The sequence below is a fragment of the Watersipora subatra genome, chromosome 3 (assembly GCF_963576615.1).
Source record: "Watersipora subatra chromosome 3, tzWatSuba1.1, whole genome shotgun sequence".
Classification (NCBI taxonomy): Eukaryota; Metazoa; Bryozoa; class Gymnolaemata; order Cheilostomatida; family Watersiporidae; genus Watersipora; species Watersipora subatra.
This window is the reverse complement of record NC_088710.1, coordinates 35,849,181-35,872,091: the sequence shown is the minus strand read 5'-3', so window position 1 is coordinate 35,872,091 and position 22,911 is coordinate 35,849,181. Positions and strand designations below refer to the sequence as shown.

The 22,911-nt window shown below is 37.6% G+C and overlaps 1 protein-coding gene across 2 annotated transcripts in view; it reads left to right on the top strand.

The window, feature by feature from the left end:
• Window positions 1-22,911, top strand: part of LOC137391009 (chromosome transmission fidelity protein 18 homolog) — a 91,475-nt gene that overhangs the window by 65,594 nt on the left and 2,970 nt on the right. For both annotated transcript variants that reach the window (XM_068077342.1, XM_068077341.1), the window contains exons 17-22: window positions 1,925-2,036; window positions 3,157-3,327; window positions 9,098-9,250; window positions 12,412-12,542; window positions 13,341-13,469; window positions 19,534-19,717. In XM_068077342.1, the coding sequence (XP_067933443.1) occupies window positions 1,925-2,036; window positions 3,157-3,327; window positions 9,098-9,250; window positions 12,412-12,542; window positions 13,341-13,469; window positions 19,534-19,717 (880 nt within the window). The remainder of the gene's footprint in view (window positions 1-1,924; window positions 2,037-3,156; window positions 3,328-9,097; window positions 9,251-12,411; window positions 12,543-13,340; window positions 13,470-19,533; window positions 19,718-22,911) is intronic.

Sequence of the window (22,911 nt, the reverse complement as noted above, 5' to 3'; positions counted from 1 at the left end):
ATTTCTTATTGCAAGTACTATCGTCTCTACATCTAGAGTACATATACGAGTAGTACAAACAGCCAGTTTGTGTAGATTCGACATATCAAGTAATTTTATTGTTGTGGCACTTTCTTTAGAATCATGTCTAGTGTTTTTAGATATGGCCGGCTGAACTTTCACTGTAAAAACTGGTTGACTCCACAAGCAGTACGACTGCTACTGGTTAAATTTGGCACATCCTTTTTTGGTATTCATAAAACAATTATTTGTTTGAAAACTATGCAAACATTCGTATTTCTATTCCAGTAAATAGATCCTCCTCCCATGATGCCTTGGCAAAGTTGAAAAATTCAAAGTGACGATGAGGATATATTTAACATAATGCCAATAATAAATGCAACACTATATGTGGCAAAGAGTTATCCACCCTTTTCTTTTAATGTTGATCAGCGGGAAAGAAAAGACAATTATTGATTTCTTATCTTTTACATGTGGCTAGCATAGGTAATAAATTAATTGTCATGTTGGATCCATTGATGGTGAGCTGTTATAATTGAGCGACTGCTGTACACATGCAGCTCTCGAGTTGCTCATGAATAGCCACTGTCTATGGCCAAAATAAATAACTTGGTTCACTTTTTAAAAAATGGATTTTTCAGTGTATCAATATTTTGTGTTATGTACCCATTGATGTCAATTTGTTCAAGTGAATAACATATATAGGATACCGTTATATGGAGCTGTGTAGCAGTGTTTTAATATTTTGGTTTACAGTAAATCATGAAATTTTTTTTGTAGATTTGTGGTCGTTTAGTATCAAAACACAAAGCTTTTGATCATGGTGGTCTTTCACTTTGCCATGATATCTTTAGTTCTACAGGAAAAAAGTCAACCGATTTTCTATAGTGTCAAATCTAGATGGAATTTACTAGTCTGATAAAATTGTTGAAAAGGGTGTCTGTTCAGGTGACAGTTGGTCTTTGTGACTTTGTCTACATAGGGCTGAGTCATATCTAGTTACAGTATATTTATATAAGTGTTCATTCTAGTATATTTGTGATTAGTTGTGGTGAATCTGTAGATACTAGATGAATCATAAGGCAGAAAAAGCGCTGCATCCGTATCTATAAATCTCAAAGTCTGTATGTAGTTCAGTTTGTTCAGCTATAGCTATTAAAATATTGGAATGAAGAATCCGTACCGCAGAAGATTTGAACGCGGAACTTCCTGTTCGCCAGGAAAAATTCCTTACCAATTTAGCTACGCGGGATTGATGGATTCTTTGGGCAATATATGTCGCTATGTGGGTGAAAACAGGCTATCGCTTTCCGTTACGGCGCAATGTAATTTTGTTTGCTCTCCCGTTAGAGCAAGTAGTTAGCTCTTATTAGTACATGTAAGCTTACGCTGCAATAGTCATATATACACTATATATAGTGTGGAACATATATATATATATATATATATATATATATCACTTTATTGGCAATAATTTTATTTCAAACAGAAATGGTTTTCAAATTATGCCATATACATGTAAGATTATAGATATATTATATTGTTGTATGGCATGATTTTAAAAACATTTGTTTGAAATGAAATTATTGCCAATAAAATGATATATATTATATTTACATTATATATCTTATGTATATTATGTATATATTATATTTGTGGTGATCATGTAGGCTACAGCTTTCCATAATTTTTTTTAATGCTAAGAGATAGTGTAACTCCAAAAATGCAGAGCACAACATTGAACAGGTATTTTGTATTATATCCAGTCAGTATCACAGAGTGCTTTTGTATTGAGGAGCATGTGTGACTCTTGTCATATATCTCTGTATCACTGGTAGCAGTTAGTTGACTGGCTGATAGACTGATAACATACATGCTCATCCATTCTTCTGATGAACATGATTGTATGTAATCATATGGTTAGGGTGGAGAGGGTAGCGAGAGAAGCCCAAGCTTGCGGTGAGTTCAACAGGCTTGTTCAAGGTCTTCACGATAACTTCCTCAACATGAAATTTAAGGATTGCTTCATGAGAAATGTAAGTATCCCTCTCTCTGTCATCTCTGTGTAAATGAGTATCACAAATATATATATATACAAATCACAAAAACAAATCATATTGTATTTGAGAAGTATTATAGGAAAGACATTATAGACATGTATGGCTTATGAGATGGAAAGTCTCTGGGGTTAGGGTGTTGGTGTTCCAAATTTTTGTTTAGTATTTGAAAAAAAATTTTCCATTTTATCTTTAAACTTTAATTTATTTCAATCTGAGCCATTGGACAGCCAAGGTTAGATTGTACTTACATATTTATTTTGCAAACATGGTAGTCGAGGCTTACCTTGTTTAGTGTGCGAGTTTATGACTATTCCACACCCTCCTAGTCGCCATTTGATGGTACGTTGAAGAATAGTTTCATCAAGGCGTGAAAATGAGTCAGTGCATTACAATAGGACTGTTCCAATGTGTTATCAGTTATTGGTTTTTGCTTATGGAATATATTGACCTCGATAATGCATTCTTGGCATTATACAATTGTTCATTGGTTTTGCTTAGACCAAAGTTTGTGCATGGAGTTTATGCTATCACATGATTAAGTTATTGACTCGCTATCCTGTGTTAGAAACTTAGTAAGGGACACGATGACTGGACTCTTTTATACATAGAATGTATATACTTGCATGTTATGGACCCGACATCCAACCAACACTCTTTTCTAAATGCTTATTTACATAACATCTTTGTTGTATTCATTTTAGTTTTTAACTTTCATCATTAGGTTACCATGCTAGTTCACATCCAGTAGTAATGTTTCGCCATTGCCACCCTCACCCCTACCGGTGTTGTTTAAATTATAATTCTATATATTATAATAAGTAATATAATATATACAGTATAGTAATAAATTAATATAATATAAATTATATTGTATCAATATATAATATAATAATAAATTATAATTAATTATAATATTAATTAAAGTTTCTATCGAGAAATTGTTTTTTCCTGCAAAGCAGAGTATATGCATTAATCTAAATTATCTACAGGCCATATAAGGCACTTGACATAAGTCAGTGGAATCAAGTTTTATGACTTGCAAGATATCAGCATAGTCTTGTAGAGTTGTCTACTCTCGATTTTTGTTTGTATTCAGGTAGTGACTGGCATGAACTGGCTTACTTTCACTGACCAAGTTAACAAGAGGATCTTTTCACAGCAGGCTTTCACTCTCTACGGATACCTACCATACCTCTCTGTCATCTTCCATTTGCTCTTCGCTCAAACTGCAGTGCCTAAAGTAGTCTATCCTAAGACTCAGTACGAGGTATTTCTCAAAACAAGCACAACCATGATCGCTTTTTATAGTTTTTTCACACGATAATATCATAAAGTATACCGGAGTGTTAAACCATAACTGTCATGAACAGCTTTTATCTACTAGGTAAATCAGACACGCTGATTCCGATTTTGTACTCAAAATAAAGATTAGTCCACTAACTTTCAGAGTAATGAAGGCTTTTTACAGCGTTTTAATATCGGTCTTGAAAACAACACGATCGGCACAACAAGCTCCGCCCATAAATACGTGACGTAACCTAGCTTTTTAGGAAAGAAGTTATGTAGGGATGTTTAGACCGATTTAGAATAATAGAGATGGGTGTTTTAAAATCCATTAATATCTAAATTCAGTCTTAAAAATAATATCAGTCTTTTCTGAAAGGTAGATAAGCTATTTAGCATTGCATATTTAAAAAAGCACGATAACAACGCTAGCTTGTGATAAAACCGCGCTTTTTGAGCTCATTTTTCTCGGCTTTCAGCTCATTTAAACATCATATAACAAGCTACGAGAAATTTTAAATAGTTTATATACTTTTCATAAAAAACTGAAATTATTTTACAGGCTAGATTTAGATAATAATGGGTTTTAAGACACCCATCTCTATTATTCTAAATCGGACTAAACATTCCTAACTTTCGTTTCTGAACAAGCTAGGTTAGGTTTCGTCACATATTTATGGGCGAAGCTTTTAATGCCGATTGTGTTGTTTTCGAAACGGATATTGAAACGCTTTAAAAAAGCCTAAATGACTTTGAAGGTTAGTGGACCAATCTTTATTTTGAGTACAAAATCAAAATCAGCGTGGCTGATTTACCTAGAATATACGATAAAATTTGTACGTGACAGTTATGGTTTAATATACATGTAAGCATGTATCAGACTGAGTGTCAGCGAAATGCTTGACTCCAAGCTAAGTATTACCAACATTTTGTCTTAGAAATCTTTCGATGTGATTGGCAGCTGACGGTATTTAATAGTTGCTACCGCGTAGTGTGATTGGTTGACTGAATTTACCGATTGATTGCCCCTACCCCCTCGTGGTTCAAATTGGGAAAGTCATGAGTTTGAATCCCGTACGACGCAATCTTTTTTTCCAACTTTTATCCGTGGCTCGGAGTGGACATACGCGCCTCTTGTTATGGTTAAAGCACATAAATTACATAATTTTTTTATTGTATATTTCAATACATCAAAGTCTTGGCTTTCGAATGAGGTATTGTTTGCCATGGTGAGACAGACATTAGTTGGTGTATATAGGATTTCCCCAGAGCTCTACCGCGAAAAAGTTTACTGACATAGTCTCGAAAATTGTGACTTCACAATTCTCATATTCGTTGTTGTGTGCTCTTACCGCTTATTTATCAACTACGAAAGTGACGATAATGACGCTAGTGACAGGCGAAGGTAGGACAACTCCAGAGAACAAATGAAGATGACAAAGGAATCAGTGTCATTAGTTCTCCATGTACATATCATTTCTATGATAAATACCTCAGACTCCAAGAACCATACTATATTTTCCCGATGATATTATGCACTAGCTCTTTATTTTTAATGCGATGTTAAGGGTGACGACTGAGACTAATTAATTTCAAGCATTGTGTGATCCCGCGAAAGTGCGATTGACATTTAGTCCTAGGGCCACGCAACCCCAGGTCATAATTTAATCGATGTGATTTCATTACCTTTATCAACGACAGTACATTTATTGAAGCATAATTAATTAACCCCAGAACATGTGTTTGTATTGGTCGGGCTAGCGCGATCGCGCATTGTTGATTATCTAGAATCTTAGTTTATTATTAGCACTCTCCGAGTTTAGCAGCACCGATTGTCACAGAAAAACGCAGCCTCAATAGCAGCGAAAGGGATCGACGACCTAAGGCTAAATGAGAATTATGACGCCACATTTTGAGTACCTGAACCAAGTGGTTTTTTTGCAGGACATACTTTTGACACCCCGTTTTTCATAGTTCTATTATTCTTGGTGTATTGAATATAGGCTCATTCGAAAGCCAAGACTCTGATGTATTGAAATATATAATAAAAACATTATGTAATTTATGTGCTTTAAGATTACTGGTTATAAACTGTTTTCGTCAGAGTTCTGAAAACTAAGGTAAATGTTGAATATAATTGCTGTCGGTGGAGAAAGTGTTATGCTAGGTTGAAGACATGCTTATTGATTTTATTGGATACTCTACTCATGGATCTAGTTTTGGTCACAAACAAAATCGATTGGGGCCCTTTTATTATTTATCTCAATTTTACTCTAGATGTTCGGCGTGTGCGAAATCAACAGAAACGTATTGACATGGTATTGCCTAGGCAGAGCTTTGCTGAATGCATGAATGAATATTGAGTGTTAGAAATACTAGCTCCATAGATACAGGGTTCCGCCTGCATCAGTTGCTATATTATCAGTAGTGTTCAATGCAACTCTGAATCAGATTAAGAATACAGTAGATGCTCTTACAATGTAAATAATCCGCTCCAGGAACATTTAGGTATTTTACGTTATAAGAACAGTAAAATACGTGTAAATTGCCTGACCCGTGCCGAGACATTTTCGACTCACCCTTTTGGTCATTGAAAAAAGTTAAACTAGACTAAAACTAGACTCAACTTTTCAATTTAATGACTGTACCATAGCTGTTATTAACTATTAACTACCATAACTACTATTGTTTGTACCTACAATTTTTTTCCTTCATCTTATCACTTTCACTCTTTTTATGGTCTATGATTGTGGTAATTTCACAATAAGTTAAGTTCATTTTCGATGTCGTTTACAACGATTTGTTTATTTTTACTATACTAGCCAGCAAGGTCTATTCTGCACAGGAAAACTAATAGCAAATATTTTATGTTTACGATAAAGTAAAACAATATATTTTCACAATAATAAGAGTGGTGTGTACTTGTCCTTCGACGATCTGTATCTAGGAGGTCAAGGTTAAGATACACGATATTTTTTGACAAAACTCCAACTCGTGACATTCAGATTGGTAGACTGACGCTGTAACACTTGCGCCAATCGATTGCCTTCAAAGTATTTTTCAATAACTGCGCAGCTACTTATTCTCTCTGTTTTGCCGACACATCTGACGATCTATCACGGCGAACTAGAATGTCATGAAACTTATGTATGTAATATAGATAACGCTATATATACGTCATTTTGTCTCATAAGTGCGGCGAGGTTAAGAAAACGATGTTCTAAGGCGAGCTACAAGATTATCGTTATTTAAATCGAATTTGAGAACTTGCACCGATTTGGCACTTTACGTTATATGAGATTTTTCATGTAATACGAAGCAAAAACTTTACACAAATTATTTACATTGTTGAAGGTATACGTTATAAGTCTGCTGCAGTGGTAATAACCACACAAATAATAATACTTGTCTGTTTCATCTACTGCCAGTTTCTTGTTTGATGCAATCGTCAGGCTCAACTATTTCTGTTTTCCTAAAAGCAATAGTTAGTATTTCTATTTATGAGGTGCAGTCTATATGGCTGTTTGGTTTAAACGGTTTCGTTCAGGTTAAGTTTGCATCTAAGCGTGTCAAATCGGGTCCCATTCTTAGCAAATAAGAGAATTTTTTATTTGGCTTCCAATATTTATGTCAATTTTTGGTCTCGTAACCTGAGCTTTTTTGTGTAATCAAAGATACAGTATGTCAGATGTCTTTTTCAATTTTGCAATTTTCTGCGTTATGGCAAAGCAAAATTCAGGTTTTTATTGGCTACACAATAAGCAATATTCATTTAAGCTTCTGTAGTAAAAAGCTGAAAAGTTAATGTTTATATACATTATATATGATATATTATATATATAACTAGCTGCATTACCCGCCTACAGTAACAGATTCACGTGCAGCATAAGGTTTATTGAGAGTTGGCTTTCATACTGTAAAACAACTCCAAATATGCAGTTACATCTCCATCTCTCCCTCTTTCCCCTCTCTCCCTCTCTCTGTCTCTCCCTCCCTCTTCCTCTCTCTCCCTCTCTCTCTCCCCCCTCTCCCTCTCTCTCCCCTTCTCTCCCTCCCTCTCTCTCCCTCTTCTCCCTCTCCCTCCCTCTTCCCCCTCTTTCTCTCCCCTCTCTCTCTCCCTCTTTCCGTCTCTCCCCTCTTTCTCCCTCTCTCTCTCCCCCTCTCCTCCTCGCTCTCCCTCTCTCTCCCCTTCTCCCTCTCTCCCCCCTCTCTCTCCCCCCTCTCCTCCTCGCTCTCCCTTTCTCTCTCTCTCCCTTAGTTCAACGCAACACTTGCGGATAGACAACATTTTTGGTTTTTCTGTCGGGCGTATGAAGAAACAGTTTTCGGCGTGTGCCTACTTTTGAGCAGGCGACGTATAGCTGGTCATGGCTGATGCAGGGTGACAGTAAGTCGATAGCAGCTGCTCTCTTTCTTTTCACAATAGCGTATCGCAACCCTCGGAGTACTCGTGAAAGTTCTGTAATAGTAAGTTACAGTAGGCCTACTCGTAGCTAGAAAAAATTAGTAACTCGGCTGCTGAAGGAAATGAACATGACCCACTATTACGAACAGCGGCAAATCCAACGTTATTAAGTAGTAGAGATGTGGCAATTCATAGACAATACAACATCGTAAAAGAAACACTTACCTTTTTGATGTGGAAATTTAGTAGGTGAGAACTGCGTTTTTCCAGTGGCTCCAAGAAACAAACGTTTACGTGACCTTCTCGGTACACGTTGGCAGTAAATATTAATTGCATGTAAATAACTACTCGTTAATTTATTTTATTTAACGAATAGTACATTTGTATAGCTGTATAGACACCTTTGTATAGGCCGCAGTACTCAGGAAAGGTGCTTTTTAACACGGCAGAAAATTTGCCGTTTAAAAAGCGTGCTAACCGGGGATTTCGGTTAATGCGCCCGAGCGGTGAAAGAAAAACAACAGAATCGCCACACCTTTATATAAGCCGTTGGCTCAAATCGTCAGAGAAAAGTAGCGGCTAATAGTCCATATTACGAAATTACGATATTACGATAATTAGTACTCATATTAATTCGGTTGGCTTCGTTCGACCGAAAGGAAAAAGAAAGACCGCTCTATAATTTAATTACCGTTACTACACATATTAATTCAGTTCGCGTCGTACGACCGAAATTCGTACGACGATTATACTGCTCATATTTGGGAGTTATCGGTAACTCAATATATCGAGAAGACAACTCATACTATTAGCATATCAGTATTTATCGTCCATCCCTACGATGAATAGCAGGTTACGTATTATAATAGAAGCGTGTACTAACCGGAGATTCCCGTTAATGCGCCCTAGCGGTGAAAAAAAACACAGAATAGACACGCCCTTATATAAAAGTAGCTGCTAATAGTCCGAAAAGTACGGTACTCTATAAAGCGGACAGACAGATACACAGATAGATAGATAGACAGACAACGATTGCCGTTTATATAGTAGATAATATATATTATAAATATATATTATTATATATATATAATATATACATTATAATTTACTTTAAAACTGAAAATTTTTTATATAGGGTTTGCACACTATTAACTTATTTTTGTTACCACTGTCTGGTTGCCCTTATATTTGTTTATAAGTTGTTGTAGACACCAAGGAAGTAAGGCTGCTTGTTTTTTATGGCTAGTGGTTTTAACCGTGTATCTCTGGCAACGATCACTCGCTAGAAAGTTCAAATCTCTTTATAGTCAGGTCTCTCAGGTTCACCTGGTGTTTTTCTCATCGTTAGGTGACGAGCAAGCAGAAGCAAATGTGTAGCCTTTTAGCTACTCTCGTTGAAAATATGGTGCCAAGTGTTAGGCAGCATGTTAGCGACAGCGCGCTTTCCTTAGATATTCTCCCTCTGCTCGTCGATGTCATCATTCAACCTCATATGAGACCGGTTGGTATTTGCTTTATCACCACTCGTTATTCTATATTTAGGTTTTGGTGTAATTCTGACAACAAAGGTTGTTCTAGCTGCTGATTTAGTGACCATGTCTATCGCTGTTCTTTCATAGAACACTCAGTGGGGAGCTTATCAGTTTGGCACTTGTAACCTAGAGTGCAGGTGCTGGTGAGAGTAACATATGTTTAAGAACGAGTGGCTCACCCCATAGCATTATAAGACTCACCCCATAGCATTATCAGACTCGCCCCATAGCATTATAAGACTCAACCCATAGCATTATCAGACTTACCCCATAGCATTATAAGACTCACCCCATAGCATTATCAGACTCACCCCATAGCATTATCAGACTCGCCCCATAGCATTATCAGACTCGCCCCATAGCATTATCAGACTCGCCTCATAGCATTATCAGACTCACCCGATAGCATTATCAGACTCGCCCCACAGCATTATCAGACTCACCCCATAGCATTATCAGACTCACCCGATAGCATTATCAGACTCGCCCCACAGCATTATCAGACTCGCCCCATAGCATTATCAGACGCGCCCCATAGCATTATCAGACTCGTCCCATAGCATTATCAGACTCGCCCCATAGCATTATCAGACTCACCCCATAGCATTATCAGACTCACCCCATAGCATTATCAGACTCACCCGATATCATTATCAGACTCGCCCCACTGCATTATCAGACTCGCCCCATAGCATTATCAGACTCGCCCCATAGCATTATAAGACTCACCCCATAGCATTATAAGACTCACCCCATAGCATTATCAGACTCACCCCATAGCATTATAAGACTCACCCCATAGCATTATCAGACTCGCCCCATAGCATTATCAGACTCGTCCCATAGCATTATCAGACTCGCCCCATAGCATTATCAGACTCGCCCCATAGCATTATCAGACTCACCCCATAGCATTATCAGACTCGCCCCATAGCATTATCAGACTCGCCCCATAGCATTATCAGACTCGCCTCATAGCATTATCAGACTCACCCGATAGCATTATCAGACTCGCCCCACAGCATTATCAGACTCACCCCATAGCATTATCAGACTCACCCGATAGCATTATCAGACTCGCCCCACAGCATTATCAGACTCGCCCCATAGCATTATCAGACGCGCCCCATAGCATTATCAGACTCGTCCCATAGCATTATCAGACTCGCCCCATAGCATTATCAGACTCACCCCATAGCATTATCAGACTCACCCCATAGCATTATCAGACTCACCCGATATCATTATCAGACTCGCCCCACTGCATTATCAGACTCGCCCCATAGCATTATCAGACTCGCCCCATAGCATTATAAGACTCACCCTATAGCATTATAAGACTCACCCCATAGCATTATCAGACTCACCCCATAGCATTATAAGACTCACCCCATAGCATTATCAGACTCGCCCCATAGCATTATCAGACTCGTCCCATAGCATTATCAGACTCGCCCCATAGCATTATCAGACTCACCCGATAGCATTATCAGACTCGCCCCACAGCATTATCAGACTCGCCCCTTAGCATTATCAGACTCGCCCCATAGCATTATCAGACTCACCCCATAGCATTATAAGACTCACCCCATAGCATTATCAGACTCGCCCCATAGCATTATCAGACTCATCCCATAACATTATAAGACTCACCCCATAGCATTATCAGACTCGCCCCATAGCATTATAAAACTCACCCCATAGCATTATCAGACTCGCCCCATAGCATTATCAGACTCGTCCCATAGCATTATCAGACTCGCCCCATAGCATTATCAGACTCACCCCATAGCATTATCAGACTCACCCCATAGCATTATCAGACTCACCCGATAGCATTATCAGACTCGCCCCATAGCATTATAAGACTCGCCCCATAGCATAATAAGACTCGCTCCATAACATTATCAGACTCGCCCCATAGCATTGTCAGACTCGCCTCATAGCATTATAAGACTCACCCCATAGCATAATAAGACTCGCTCCATAACATTATCAGACTCGCCCCACAGCATTGTCAGACTCGCCCCATAGCATTATCTGACTCGCCCCATAGCATTATAAAACTCACCCCATAGCATTATAAGACTCGCCCCATAGCATTATAAAACTCACCCCATAGCATTATAAGACTTGTTCATAATGTTACAGGCAACTATTTGAGTTTCAGCAGAGCCGTATAGCCTCACAGAGTCCCGCGACCAAAACCAGAAACAAAAACGCTTGTTTCCAAATAAACCCAATCGGTATACTGATCTCTAATGGAACATTAATATCTCGCTCTCATTAGCTCTCTGTTTTGCATTTACTTTACGTTTTTACAAAAAAGTCATTGATAACTTCTTGTAGGGAATTTTGTCCTCTTTCGACCAGTGTATAATACAACAATTAATTTTGGAGCGACTGTCATTGTAAGTAATTTTTGTTGGTTAGTGTTGCAGCCTCTTCATTATAACTTATATAACAATAGTGGGTTTGGCCCGTTTGTTTGGAAACGAGTGAGCTTCCATATACGCTTCTGTTGGTCGCAGGACTTTGTGAAGCTATACAACTTTGAGTTTCAAGAGTTGTGTGCCCGTGATAATGATTGAAATAGCAGATTTTTAGGAACAAAAAGAAATAGCAAAAAGAATGACATCATTTTAATGCAATGAGCAACCTTTCTAATATGAGTAACTTTGTCATAATAATGATAACTCTATGTCATAATGATAACTTTTAAGATTTTTCTAGTGAGTGGCTCAGCTAGGGTGCTGTTAGTTGGCATGCGAGTCCGACCTTAATTGCTGTCTTACTGTGGGGGGAAAAGATTACAGCATGTGCCCTCTATTATGTATAAGTTGTTTCAGCTCTTATTTCCTTCCCGAATCTTTTCTGCATATTTTGTTAGATATTCTTCCTGTCTACTGTTATGTCTCTATATGTCAAGGCTCCACACACTCTTAGCATGCTCTATTGTTTGACTTGCATGACACTTTTGGTTTTCATCAGTATTTGCGGGTTGTTTGGCTTTCTCTTAGCTGGTCAGCTAATAGAAAGACTTGCCATTCTGTTCTACCCAGTAATATGTAGTTGTCTGCTTTTACGAAGTGAAGGTAATGACTTCATTGGTATTATTTATTCAACTTAGGTAAATATTCAACTATATAGCATTGGTGAGAAAGAGGTGCTACAAGAGACAGTATTGATCATGCTAGCTTATAATCTCACCTACTCTCAGCACAAGACAACTGAAGGCACATATCAGTACACTCTTGAACCGTAAGTATGTGCGATTAGAATGGAACCTGAGATAATATAGATCTTACTAGGATGGTGAATATAAGCCTGTCATAAAAATACATATAGAGAAGAACTTTCTGTGTTTGGAGTCTGATCATCAGGGTCGACAGGTGGTGCAGGTGTCATCTGGGGAAGAATATTGGAATAATCTCCTGGTTTTTACTAAAAAGAAACTAAGCTGTCAGGGAAACAATCTGAAGCTAGTTGCCTAGGATTGGACCCAGTCATTTACTCTTATAAATTAGATGGTTCTGTCAGCGTCTTGTGAACTTTAGATATTTATATCATCTGCTTTTGTCTCAGTGTGTATTTCTAGTAGCATATTGGATGTCATTAAATAGTTTTCCAAGCTATTAGTGTAATAACATTGAGAGTTCCACATGAAAGGGGTGAAGTTATTCATTGATATTATTCATTTGTATTAGCAATTGGGTTCTCTTGCCCTGAGTACTGTAATAGTTTGTACAGAGTGTGAATCATATAGACTCCACATGGTATACTGCTTTACATCGCTGGTGATAAGATAACCGACATTACAAAATTCAGAGTGCATCAGGAGTCTCTATTATCTCTCATCACTTCAATATCTGTACTACTGTGTTACACAGTAGTACAGATATTGAAGTGTGTGTATTGAAGATATTGAAGTACAGTGTGTGTTCTTGTCATATTCATTCCTCGGTGTGTTTATTCATGTTTATTTATTTGCTTAGGCTTCAAAGACCTTACTGTTATGTTGAGGTTGCTGCCATACATGGTTATTATGTTGAACTGTAGGGCTGTCGATGAACTTGTGCAATTCAGTGATGTGCGGAGGTCGAGGAAGGCACTCAGTTACACAGCTAAACAACTGATAGCGAATGAGGTGCAGCAGGAGAAACAGAGAAGGCTTGACAGGAAATCAAGGTGAAATCTCATCCTTTTTCTAGTTAACTTATTTCATCAGCAGTCATATTAGTCCATTGGTGTTTAATACTGATGAGTCCCAAGGCATTGACTTTTTGTATTGAACGTATTGCAGTGTATACAGTCTGTGTATTTATATGTAAACTTGAGCGTATTGCACTGTATACAGTCTGTGTATTTATATGTAAACTTGAGCGTATTGCACTGTATACAGTCTGTGTATTTATATGTAAACTTGAACGTATTGCAGTGTATACAGTCTGTGTATTTATATGTAAACTTGAGCGTATTGCACTGTATACAGTCTGTGTATTTATATGTAAACTTGAGCGTATTGCACTGTATACAGTCTGTGTATTTATATGTAAACTTGAACGTATTGCAGTGTATACAGTCTGTGTATTTATATGTAAACTTGAACGTATTGCAGTGTATACAGTCTGTGTATTTCTATGTAAACTTGAACGTATTGCAGTGTATACAGTCTGTGTATTTATATGTAAACTTGAACGTATTGCAGTGTATACAGTCTGTGTATTTATATGTAAACTTGAATGATTGATTGCAGTCATTGAACGGTACTTCAATGACTCATTCTAGAGCGGATACTTCTATGAGTCACTCTATGCCGTGTACTTCTATGATTCACTCTATGCCATGTACTTCTATGACTGATTCTAGGACGGGTACTTCTATGACTCTTTCTAGGACGGATACTTCTATGACTCACTCTATGCCGTGTACATATATGACTTACTCTATGCCATGTATTTCTATGACTCACTTGACATCTGAACCTACACACTACTAAGCCTACACTTGCTCCTGTGTGTTTCTATGGGAAACTAACAATAAAACCTTTCTATTTGTTATCATTTCATTAATTTAGTTTCTTTCTACATTTGGCGCTTGTCCAAGTTTTATATAATTTATCTTATTTAATAGTACAGTATATGAACATTTATGCAACATTTATTCAAGAGTTTTATTAAGTATTTAGTTATGTAAAACAAATTATATTATTGTGGGAATAATTATTTCAACAAGCAACAGTTTTATTATATGAAGCAGATGCCGAGCAAATCAAAGTCCTATGTAGGTTTTTGGCTGTATATTATTTATAGCATAGCATTAAGATGGCTCAACTTGAAACCATTTGCTCTTCGTTCAAAAATCAATTTTGAAGAATTACCTACCCTACAGGATGAAAATATTCGTTGGTTATAAAAATTCGCGATTTCGCGAACAGTCAATTCTGCGCATTATTAAATTCCGTGAATGATTAGTTCTATTTTTAATCACAAGGGAGAATAAATACTGCATCAAATTAAAAACTAGCCGCTAGGCATAAATACTAAACGTAGTTGAGTTGCAAAACATTTTTAAAATCATTGCCTGGGCTCTGAGCTAACACCATTGTCAATGCATCACATTTCTTTACCAAATTATTCAAGGTGGTCACAAGATATGCAGAATGGCATCATCACACAAATAGCCGCTAGGCAGAAGTACTAAACGTAGCCGAGTTCCAAAACTTCTTTAAAATCATCGCCGGGGCTTCGAGTTTTATTGCCATTGCATCAAACTTTACAAGATTATTCAAGGTTTTCACAAGTTATTCGGCATGGCTTCGTCATCGCAAAAATTCACTGCTAGTCTTTTTTAAATTGAAATCAACTCCATCAATCTCTAATATTGAAGTTGAGTACGATCACGATTCGGATCTGGACATTATGGTATGTATTTGATTTGCAGTACAGATACGTTTTTCCATAATTAACTGCATTAGTTAATTCTTTTGTTTAAAAACTGATCGCTTTCATTAAATACTTCAGCTTGTGCACTTCTGCACCACAGCACGTTTTTGCCCTTTGCACTTATTAATATTTTTCTTTTTGGTGTTTACTGCAGATTGAGAATGAAACGACCTACTTTGATTACGAAAACTAGAGACAAGTAGTAATATTCATCAAGGCTGGAATATTGGCAGAGAAGCAACCAGTCAACCTAGACTCCTTCATCGACAACAACTCCTTGATATCGCTGCAGCAAACATGATTATATTATATATTTTATTTTATGTATAGATATATTATAATTTATTAAAAACTTGAGTGTACAAATAAACTATTTCAAATACAAATAAAATTTTACAAACGATGAATGGAGTAAATATAAACAGTTTAGTCCATATGGCATTTGTCTAGCAATAAAATTAAACTGGTACTCTTAATAAGTGAATAGTAGCGTGTAATGGTGCTCTCTGACTAGTTATTTTGGTAATAGCACCGCTGTCACTGTCTTGGGTAGATGTTAAAGGCGATTCTCTCGCTACTACATGACTGGTAAGAAAGTTATCATCAGAACTCTCTTCGTGGCTTACTATTGCAAAGTTCTGCCGGTTAACCAAAGATTTGTGCTCGTAAAGGCGTTTTTGTTCCATTTTTAAAACAGATATATTCTCCTCGTTAGCAGCTGCGGTCACTTCTACCTCAATTTCAAGACCTCCCTGAATGATTGGTGATCTTCTAAGAATGACATCTACCACCCTTGCAGTCATTGTGCTTCCATGTATGATCAAAAATCTCTCTCTCTCACACTAAAACAAATAATGAAGCAGTAAGGATGGAAAAAATAAATATTGCATTTTACTGAAGATCCAAAGTAAAATTCAACTAATTTAGTGAATAGTTTTGAAAAAAACTCATTACCACAAATTGTTGGTTCATCAAAGGCCTCTAAATCGATGAATATTCTTGAAAACCTCTGAACGCAGCAAAAAATTTATAGCTTAGCATGATCGACTCATAGTTGCGAGCTGTGGTGTACATCGCATTTCGGTGTATGCGCACACCTAAACACGTGGTGTGCGCATGCGTATGGTTAACTCTATTGCTAGCTGAAATAAAGTTAACTCTTCATAGAGAGTGACAATGTTCAGCCGCAAATAAATTAATCCGCGAATATGCATGAAAAGGCAATTTTCGCGAAATTTAACTCCGTGAATAAATTAATCCTGTAGGGTATATTAAATAGAAAAAGTGTTTCTAGAGCTGCTACATAACCTTGTGTTTATTTACTGTATGTCTACTAGCTCCTTCTAATCACTAAATCTGATGTGAATTTATTTTATTCCTCCTTCCATTTTCAAGTTTCTAGTAAGAGTTGGCATTGCTGAGTCATCTATGCTGCTGTTGTATGATAGAAGGTGTAGAATCTGTAGACTATGTCTGTCAAAAGTAGTAGTTTAGCTAACAACTATACAAGTACTCTGTGATCTGAGCAATCAGTTATGACTTATGATTTATATTGCGAGGCTCTTTAACGAGGTCTCTGAACTTCCAGAGCTGTGCAGTTACAATTCATAAGTTTGTATAGCAACCAAACTAAAGTTTGGCTGTTTTCTACTTTTTTGTCGGACAAAATTGGTAGGAAGGGTACTTCCTGTCATTTTTGTCACTTTCCTAACAAGCTCAAACTCTTACCTGAAAGTAAGCGTTTGAGCTTGTTAAACATTTGAGGATTTGTTAAGAAATAATTAAGATCTGATCAGTGGGGCACTCTACTTTTTTATAAACTAGAGGGCAGTGGGGAATTCCACTTTTCTATAAACTAGAGGGCAGCGGGACGCTCCACTTTTCTATAAACTAGAGGGCAGTGGGACACTCCACTTTTCTATAAACTAGAGGGTAGTGAGATGCTCTACTTTTCTATAAACTAGAGGGCAGTGGGACACTCCACTTTTCTATAAACAAGAGGGCAGTGGGACACTCCAATTTTCTATAAACTGGAGGGCAGTGGGACACTCCACTTTTCTATAGACTAGAGAGCAGTGGGGCACTCCAATTTTTTATAGACTAGAGGGCGGTGGGGCTCTCCACTTTTCTATAGGCTAGAGGGCAGTGGGGCACTCCACTTTTCTATAGACTAGAGAGCAGTGGGGCACTCCAATTTTTTATAGACTAGAGGGCGGTGGGGCTCTCCACTTTTCTATTGGCTAGAGGGCAGTGGGGCACTCCACTTTTCTATAGACTAGAGGGCAGTGGGGCACTCCACTTTTCTATAGACTAGAGAGCAGTGGGGCACTCCAATTTTTTATAGACTAGAGGGCAGTGGGGCTTTCCACTTTTCTATAAACTAGAGGGCAGTGGGGCGCTCCACTTTTCTATAAATTAGAGGGCAGTGGGACACTCCACTTTTCTATAAACTAGAGGGCAGTGGGACACTCCACTTTTCTATAAACAAGAGGGCAGTGGGACACTCCACTTTTCTACAAACTAAAGGGGAGTGAGAGGCTCCACTTTTCTATAGACTAGAGAGCAGTGGGGCACTCCACTTTTCTATAGACTAGAGAGCAGTGTGGCACTCTACTTTTTTATAGACTAGAGGGCAGTGGGGCTCTCCACTTTTCTATGGGCTAGAGGGCAGTGGGGCACTCCACTTTTCTATAGACTAGAGGGCAGTGGGGCACTCCACTTTTCTATAGACTAGAGGGCAGTGGGGCACTCCACTTTTCTATAGACTAGAGGGCAGTGGGGCATTTCACTTTTCTGTAATCTGCATAGAAATAAGTTTTGTTGACATTGAAACAGTTTCTGTCTTGTTTTAGCACGGGTCTGGGTTGCAATGATGGCACCATCCGTGCTAGACCACAATTCTGTAACAATATTGACTCTGTAGGAAAGTAGGTAGAGTGTAGCCAGCAGCCAGTCTGTCTCATGAGTATATAAGGTCTGCTTGTCAATAACTGCATAACTTACAATAAAACTATTTAAAAGCTAATTCACAAAATAAAAATGAAGTTGCCTGACCATGACAATTGTTTGAAATTGTGAGCAGGTGATTTCTGTAGCTTTTCTTTCAGTTCATTTAACCTTAGCAGTACATCTATATATAAATCTCGAAGGCTGTGTGTATGTAGTTCAGTTCGTCCTACTACAGCTATTAAAATATTGGAACGAAGAATTCGGATCACAGAGTATTTGATCGCCATGCAAATGCCTTACTAAATTAGCTACGCGAGAATGATGGATTCATTAGGCATATATGTCACTATGTATGCAGGTGAAAATAGGCTACCGCTTTCAGTTACGGCGCAACTTAATGTTATGCTTGCTCTCCTGTGAGAAAGTAGTTAGCTCTTATTAGTAAGCTTACTCAAATTATCCATTGACAATGTGCCAGGCTAATGGCAAGTGACAGGCAGCTATCTCTCATTGTTTATAAGCTGATTTTTAATACTGCAACGCCGAGAATTCCGCTAGTATATCTTATATATGCCTTCAAATAAAATCCCCATAATTTTATTTTTGTTTCTGATTAACAAAGTTAAAGTACCTCTAAAATGTTTTAGCTTGCCAAAAGCCAGTGTAGTGTAATGATTGTATTGGTTTCCATAATATGATCATCTACACGCAATATGTATGACCTACTCGCGACAGCCTATTGAGAATCCTAGATGCATTCTTGAGATTAAAAGGCAGGATATCTGATTGATTTTACATTATAAATCAGCACTCGATGAGAAGTATCTGCTCCAACAGATAGATCTCTCGCTAAACTGTTTCAAGTTGCACCTTATCATCTGAATTGTTACTGAACTCATATTAGTATTCGCCCTCTGCAAAGTTTGCTTCGGTTATCTACAATTCTCTAAACAGGCGTAAACTGTAACCTATGCAAGTTTACATGTCACTTTTCCCAGCAGAACTGCAATCGAGGTGTCTTAAATGCCTTAATTTGTGTGTGATGGTTCAGCTGTCTTATATTCAGCGTCTAAATTGTGAAATCAGCCTATGATTCTGTATGCTGTCCACTGGTTCTTATGAAGTAGCACCGAGCATCGGTGAGTAGTCGGATTCACCGTCTATCAAAGCGTGTGCTGAACTTAATCCGTCAGAAAGTTTACTCTCCCGAGTCCAGCTAGCGATGAGTATCTATAGTGTTGTAACCATGACCACCTTTCAACACTCTCCCGCTGCTATTTCTGTAGATAACACCTTTGCTGTCACTGTTGCTGTAGATAACACCTTTGCTGTCACTGTTACTGTGTGCTTGTTCTTAGCTCTCTGAATGTGGAATCAACTCCGTCTACAAAGCATAGCCAAACAGCCATTACACCACGTAGGAGGAAGGATAGTACACCAACCTCACACACTCCTAGTAGAACCAGAGCCAGAATACAGGATATGGTAACTCCAAATCACAAGCATAAACTGACACCCAAAAGCCTCACCCCTTCACAGAAGGTAAGAGTTGAATTCACCAGAGAAGCTTGTCAATATTTTTAGTGATTCAAGTTGATGATGTTGAAATTTATTCTATTGTTCTTACATCGCTGCCGGCAATGGTTTTACATCGCTCTCGAGTATCTTCTTGTGTTGCTGCTGATGATCGTAGCATACTGCATTGGATATACTGCAGCTGTTTCACCAATCTTTATTTGGCACAAACTACAGTAATCAAAGAAATACATTTCACTGCATAGAGGCAGTGGGAGGCCTACTTGGTTTCAGAATATTTCTTTATATGTTGTGAATTATATTTATTGCTTTAACACCAGATTTCAACAGAATCTATAGATAACCTTCCAAATCGCTGGTCACTGTGTCCATTTTGGGTTCTTGTTAATACGTGTAAAGAACTAAAGACCTAACAATACGCGGAGTAATATAGTCATAACTATATGTATTCTCATAGCAGCCTGTTAAATACATCACATGGAACTTTTTTAAATCCAAAGATATTCATAAGTTTGTTATTGACAAATGTTTAAGGATTGTCGATTAATTAAATAGAAATAATGTTTTTATGGAATATTTACTATTTCACTATTCATATTTGCAAAATAATTTTTCCGTTTGTCACCATATCTTTCATAAAGTTTAAGATAATGCAATTGAGGCGGTATTGTCATTCGACAAGCGCCTTTACGGTTTGATCTTGATATCATATAGCGAATGCTCAGTTGTCACTAGTAAGCTCTCGTGTCCTCAGGTAATACTAAACTATGTATGAAATATCAGAGGACATATCAGATAACTACATTGTTACGCTACTGTTCACATTCTCATCTTGTGACTTAATTTCTCTGTTTCTCTGTATATATGAATGGCTTTGAGACCGAATGGGATCAGTCAAGTGTAGGGTGTACGGTGTACAGGGATGTACAGTCAAATCTCTACATATGATTGCCTCAATGTATGAATGTTTCATTTTGCTGTGTGAATAAAGTTTGAGAAAATATTAAACTCTACACCCAAAGTAATTTCAAAAAGTTTCAGTCTTACAAGTAAAAACCGAAGTAATTAGAAAGCTATAAGAATATCAAAAGGTAAATATGTTGAGTTAGTTTACACTTCACCTTGTCAAAGTTGGAGTAAGTTACTCCGTGTATCTTTATCACCATCACCACCTCCAAACCTGCGCATTGCCCAGCATAAATCTATGACAAAGAGCGATTAAGAACTCTTTGTAACTAGAAGGAAGGTCAGTCATGCACTGGATTGCTTTTATTTTATAGTTAGTTGGGTGTTTAAGAGGCTGGTTCTCGGGAACTAGTCGGAGCTTTAAATCAAATATTTTAAGCGAAACAAAAATGTTCAACAAAGCATATCAGGTGTTGGATTAATCACAAAGCATATAGGGTGTTAGATTCATCGCAAATTAAGTCAAACTTCTGTGTTATTATTATCCATAGTTTTTTTGATGTCATCAAGTCGTTTGCACATGCGCTCGTTCACGAAAAAGCCGCCATATTTGTAGAAAACGATCGTCATTCTCTTATTTAATAGTAGTTTTTTAGTGTTGTTTTGATACTATCATAAAAAACTGCAATCAAAAGCATCGTTTTCAAAAATTCATTGCAGAAGCTTCGTGTTTTTAACGATAAAAGTTGTCGACAAAGATGGCCGACAACAATAGAATGACGTCACGAAAAACGAAGGATTAGTACTATATCATTATTGGTCTAAAACTATTTATCGAAATTGTTTTGCTTGATTTTCATGATCTCTGACATCAGCGAGTCGGGAAGTTAGCCAATAAGTGAGCCTCTCAGTTAACTTCCTTGGCTCCTTTGTGGACTAGCTAAGGAGCGAATGACAAGGTGTTTCTCAGTGAAAACTCCCTGTCCCTTTATGACTGATTATGATCTTTCTTATTCACCTAAATAGAAACTTGATTATCCTGGTAAGACCAGCTCATAAAAACATCTTCAAGGTCTGTACAAGATCACCGTATCATTCAGCCTCGTAGCTCAATTATTTCCAACTCGAGGGCGTTAAACTCCCCTGTGAACATTTCAGTGAATTACCTACTACCCGTTGCAGTGAAGAGCGAGTCATTCCATATCTGAAGAGGGTGTGTAGGCCTCTGACCCGTCTCTTGACTGATCGGCTCCTGATTACCAACTCAGTGGCTAGTTGCTGGCTTTGCTTCTCCTTACCTTCTTTTATACTCGTTAATTGTATTTATTCAACTTGGATTTGCCTGATAACCTATGTATTGGTTATTGACACACACGGACTGAACTTTATCGAACGATGCCAAAGCATCGTCGCTGTGTGTTGTAACTCCGATACGTGCAATAATCTCTTAGAATTTCTCGAACCATCTTCAGTACCTCAATCACCGCATTTTCATACATCAGATATTTTTGGGAAAATCATTGTTCTCGTGATGAAGTAATTGAAGAAGAAATAATACACAAGGGTTTCCATACATTCAGTGAAGAGCATGGGTGACAAAGTTTCATCAATTTTGGCTGATAGTTGACCGAAACTAAAGTAGGTTTATGTACTAGCTAGTCAGCGTTTGTATGCACTTAGTAAAGTATTCCGGTCGTTTGTCCATTCATGACGTCGATGACTTTTTCTCACAACTATTTAGAATCAAGAGTTTAGTAATACTCTCTTATAAGATTAAAGTTATAAGGTGATTATATTATTTTTTATTCAACTGATATGAATGTTGATAGTAGAAGTTAAACATTTGCTCATTAGTATAAACTGAATATCGCTCTTCAGTGAGGATTATTTCTATTCATCAAGAGACCCTTTGAGTAATGAAGGTAGCAGGTTTCCTTGAAATCTTGACAGTATCAGCCCATTTACACACATCAAAGGATATTGTGAAGGAGCATTCCTCCAATCAATGAAATGCAGTGATCTGTTAGTTTTGTTGTGCCCCTTTCCACTCCGTTTTGTGGCAGCCTTTAAAAGAGACTATAACTAGCTGTATGTACATGCATGTATACCACAGCGTGTATCCAACATGTATATTACTACTATTGTATAGCGTGTATACAACTACTATTGTTACATTGGTTGCCCAGAACACCAGAACTCAAGCAATTCATAAACTTTGTAAAATCTCTCCTCGGGTGACACTATTTAATGAAAGGAGTTGTCTATACAGTTACTAATAGAGCTATTCACATTGT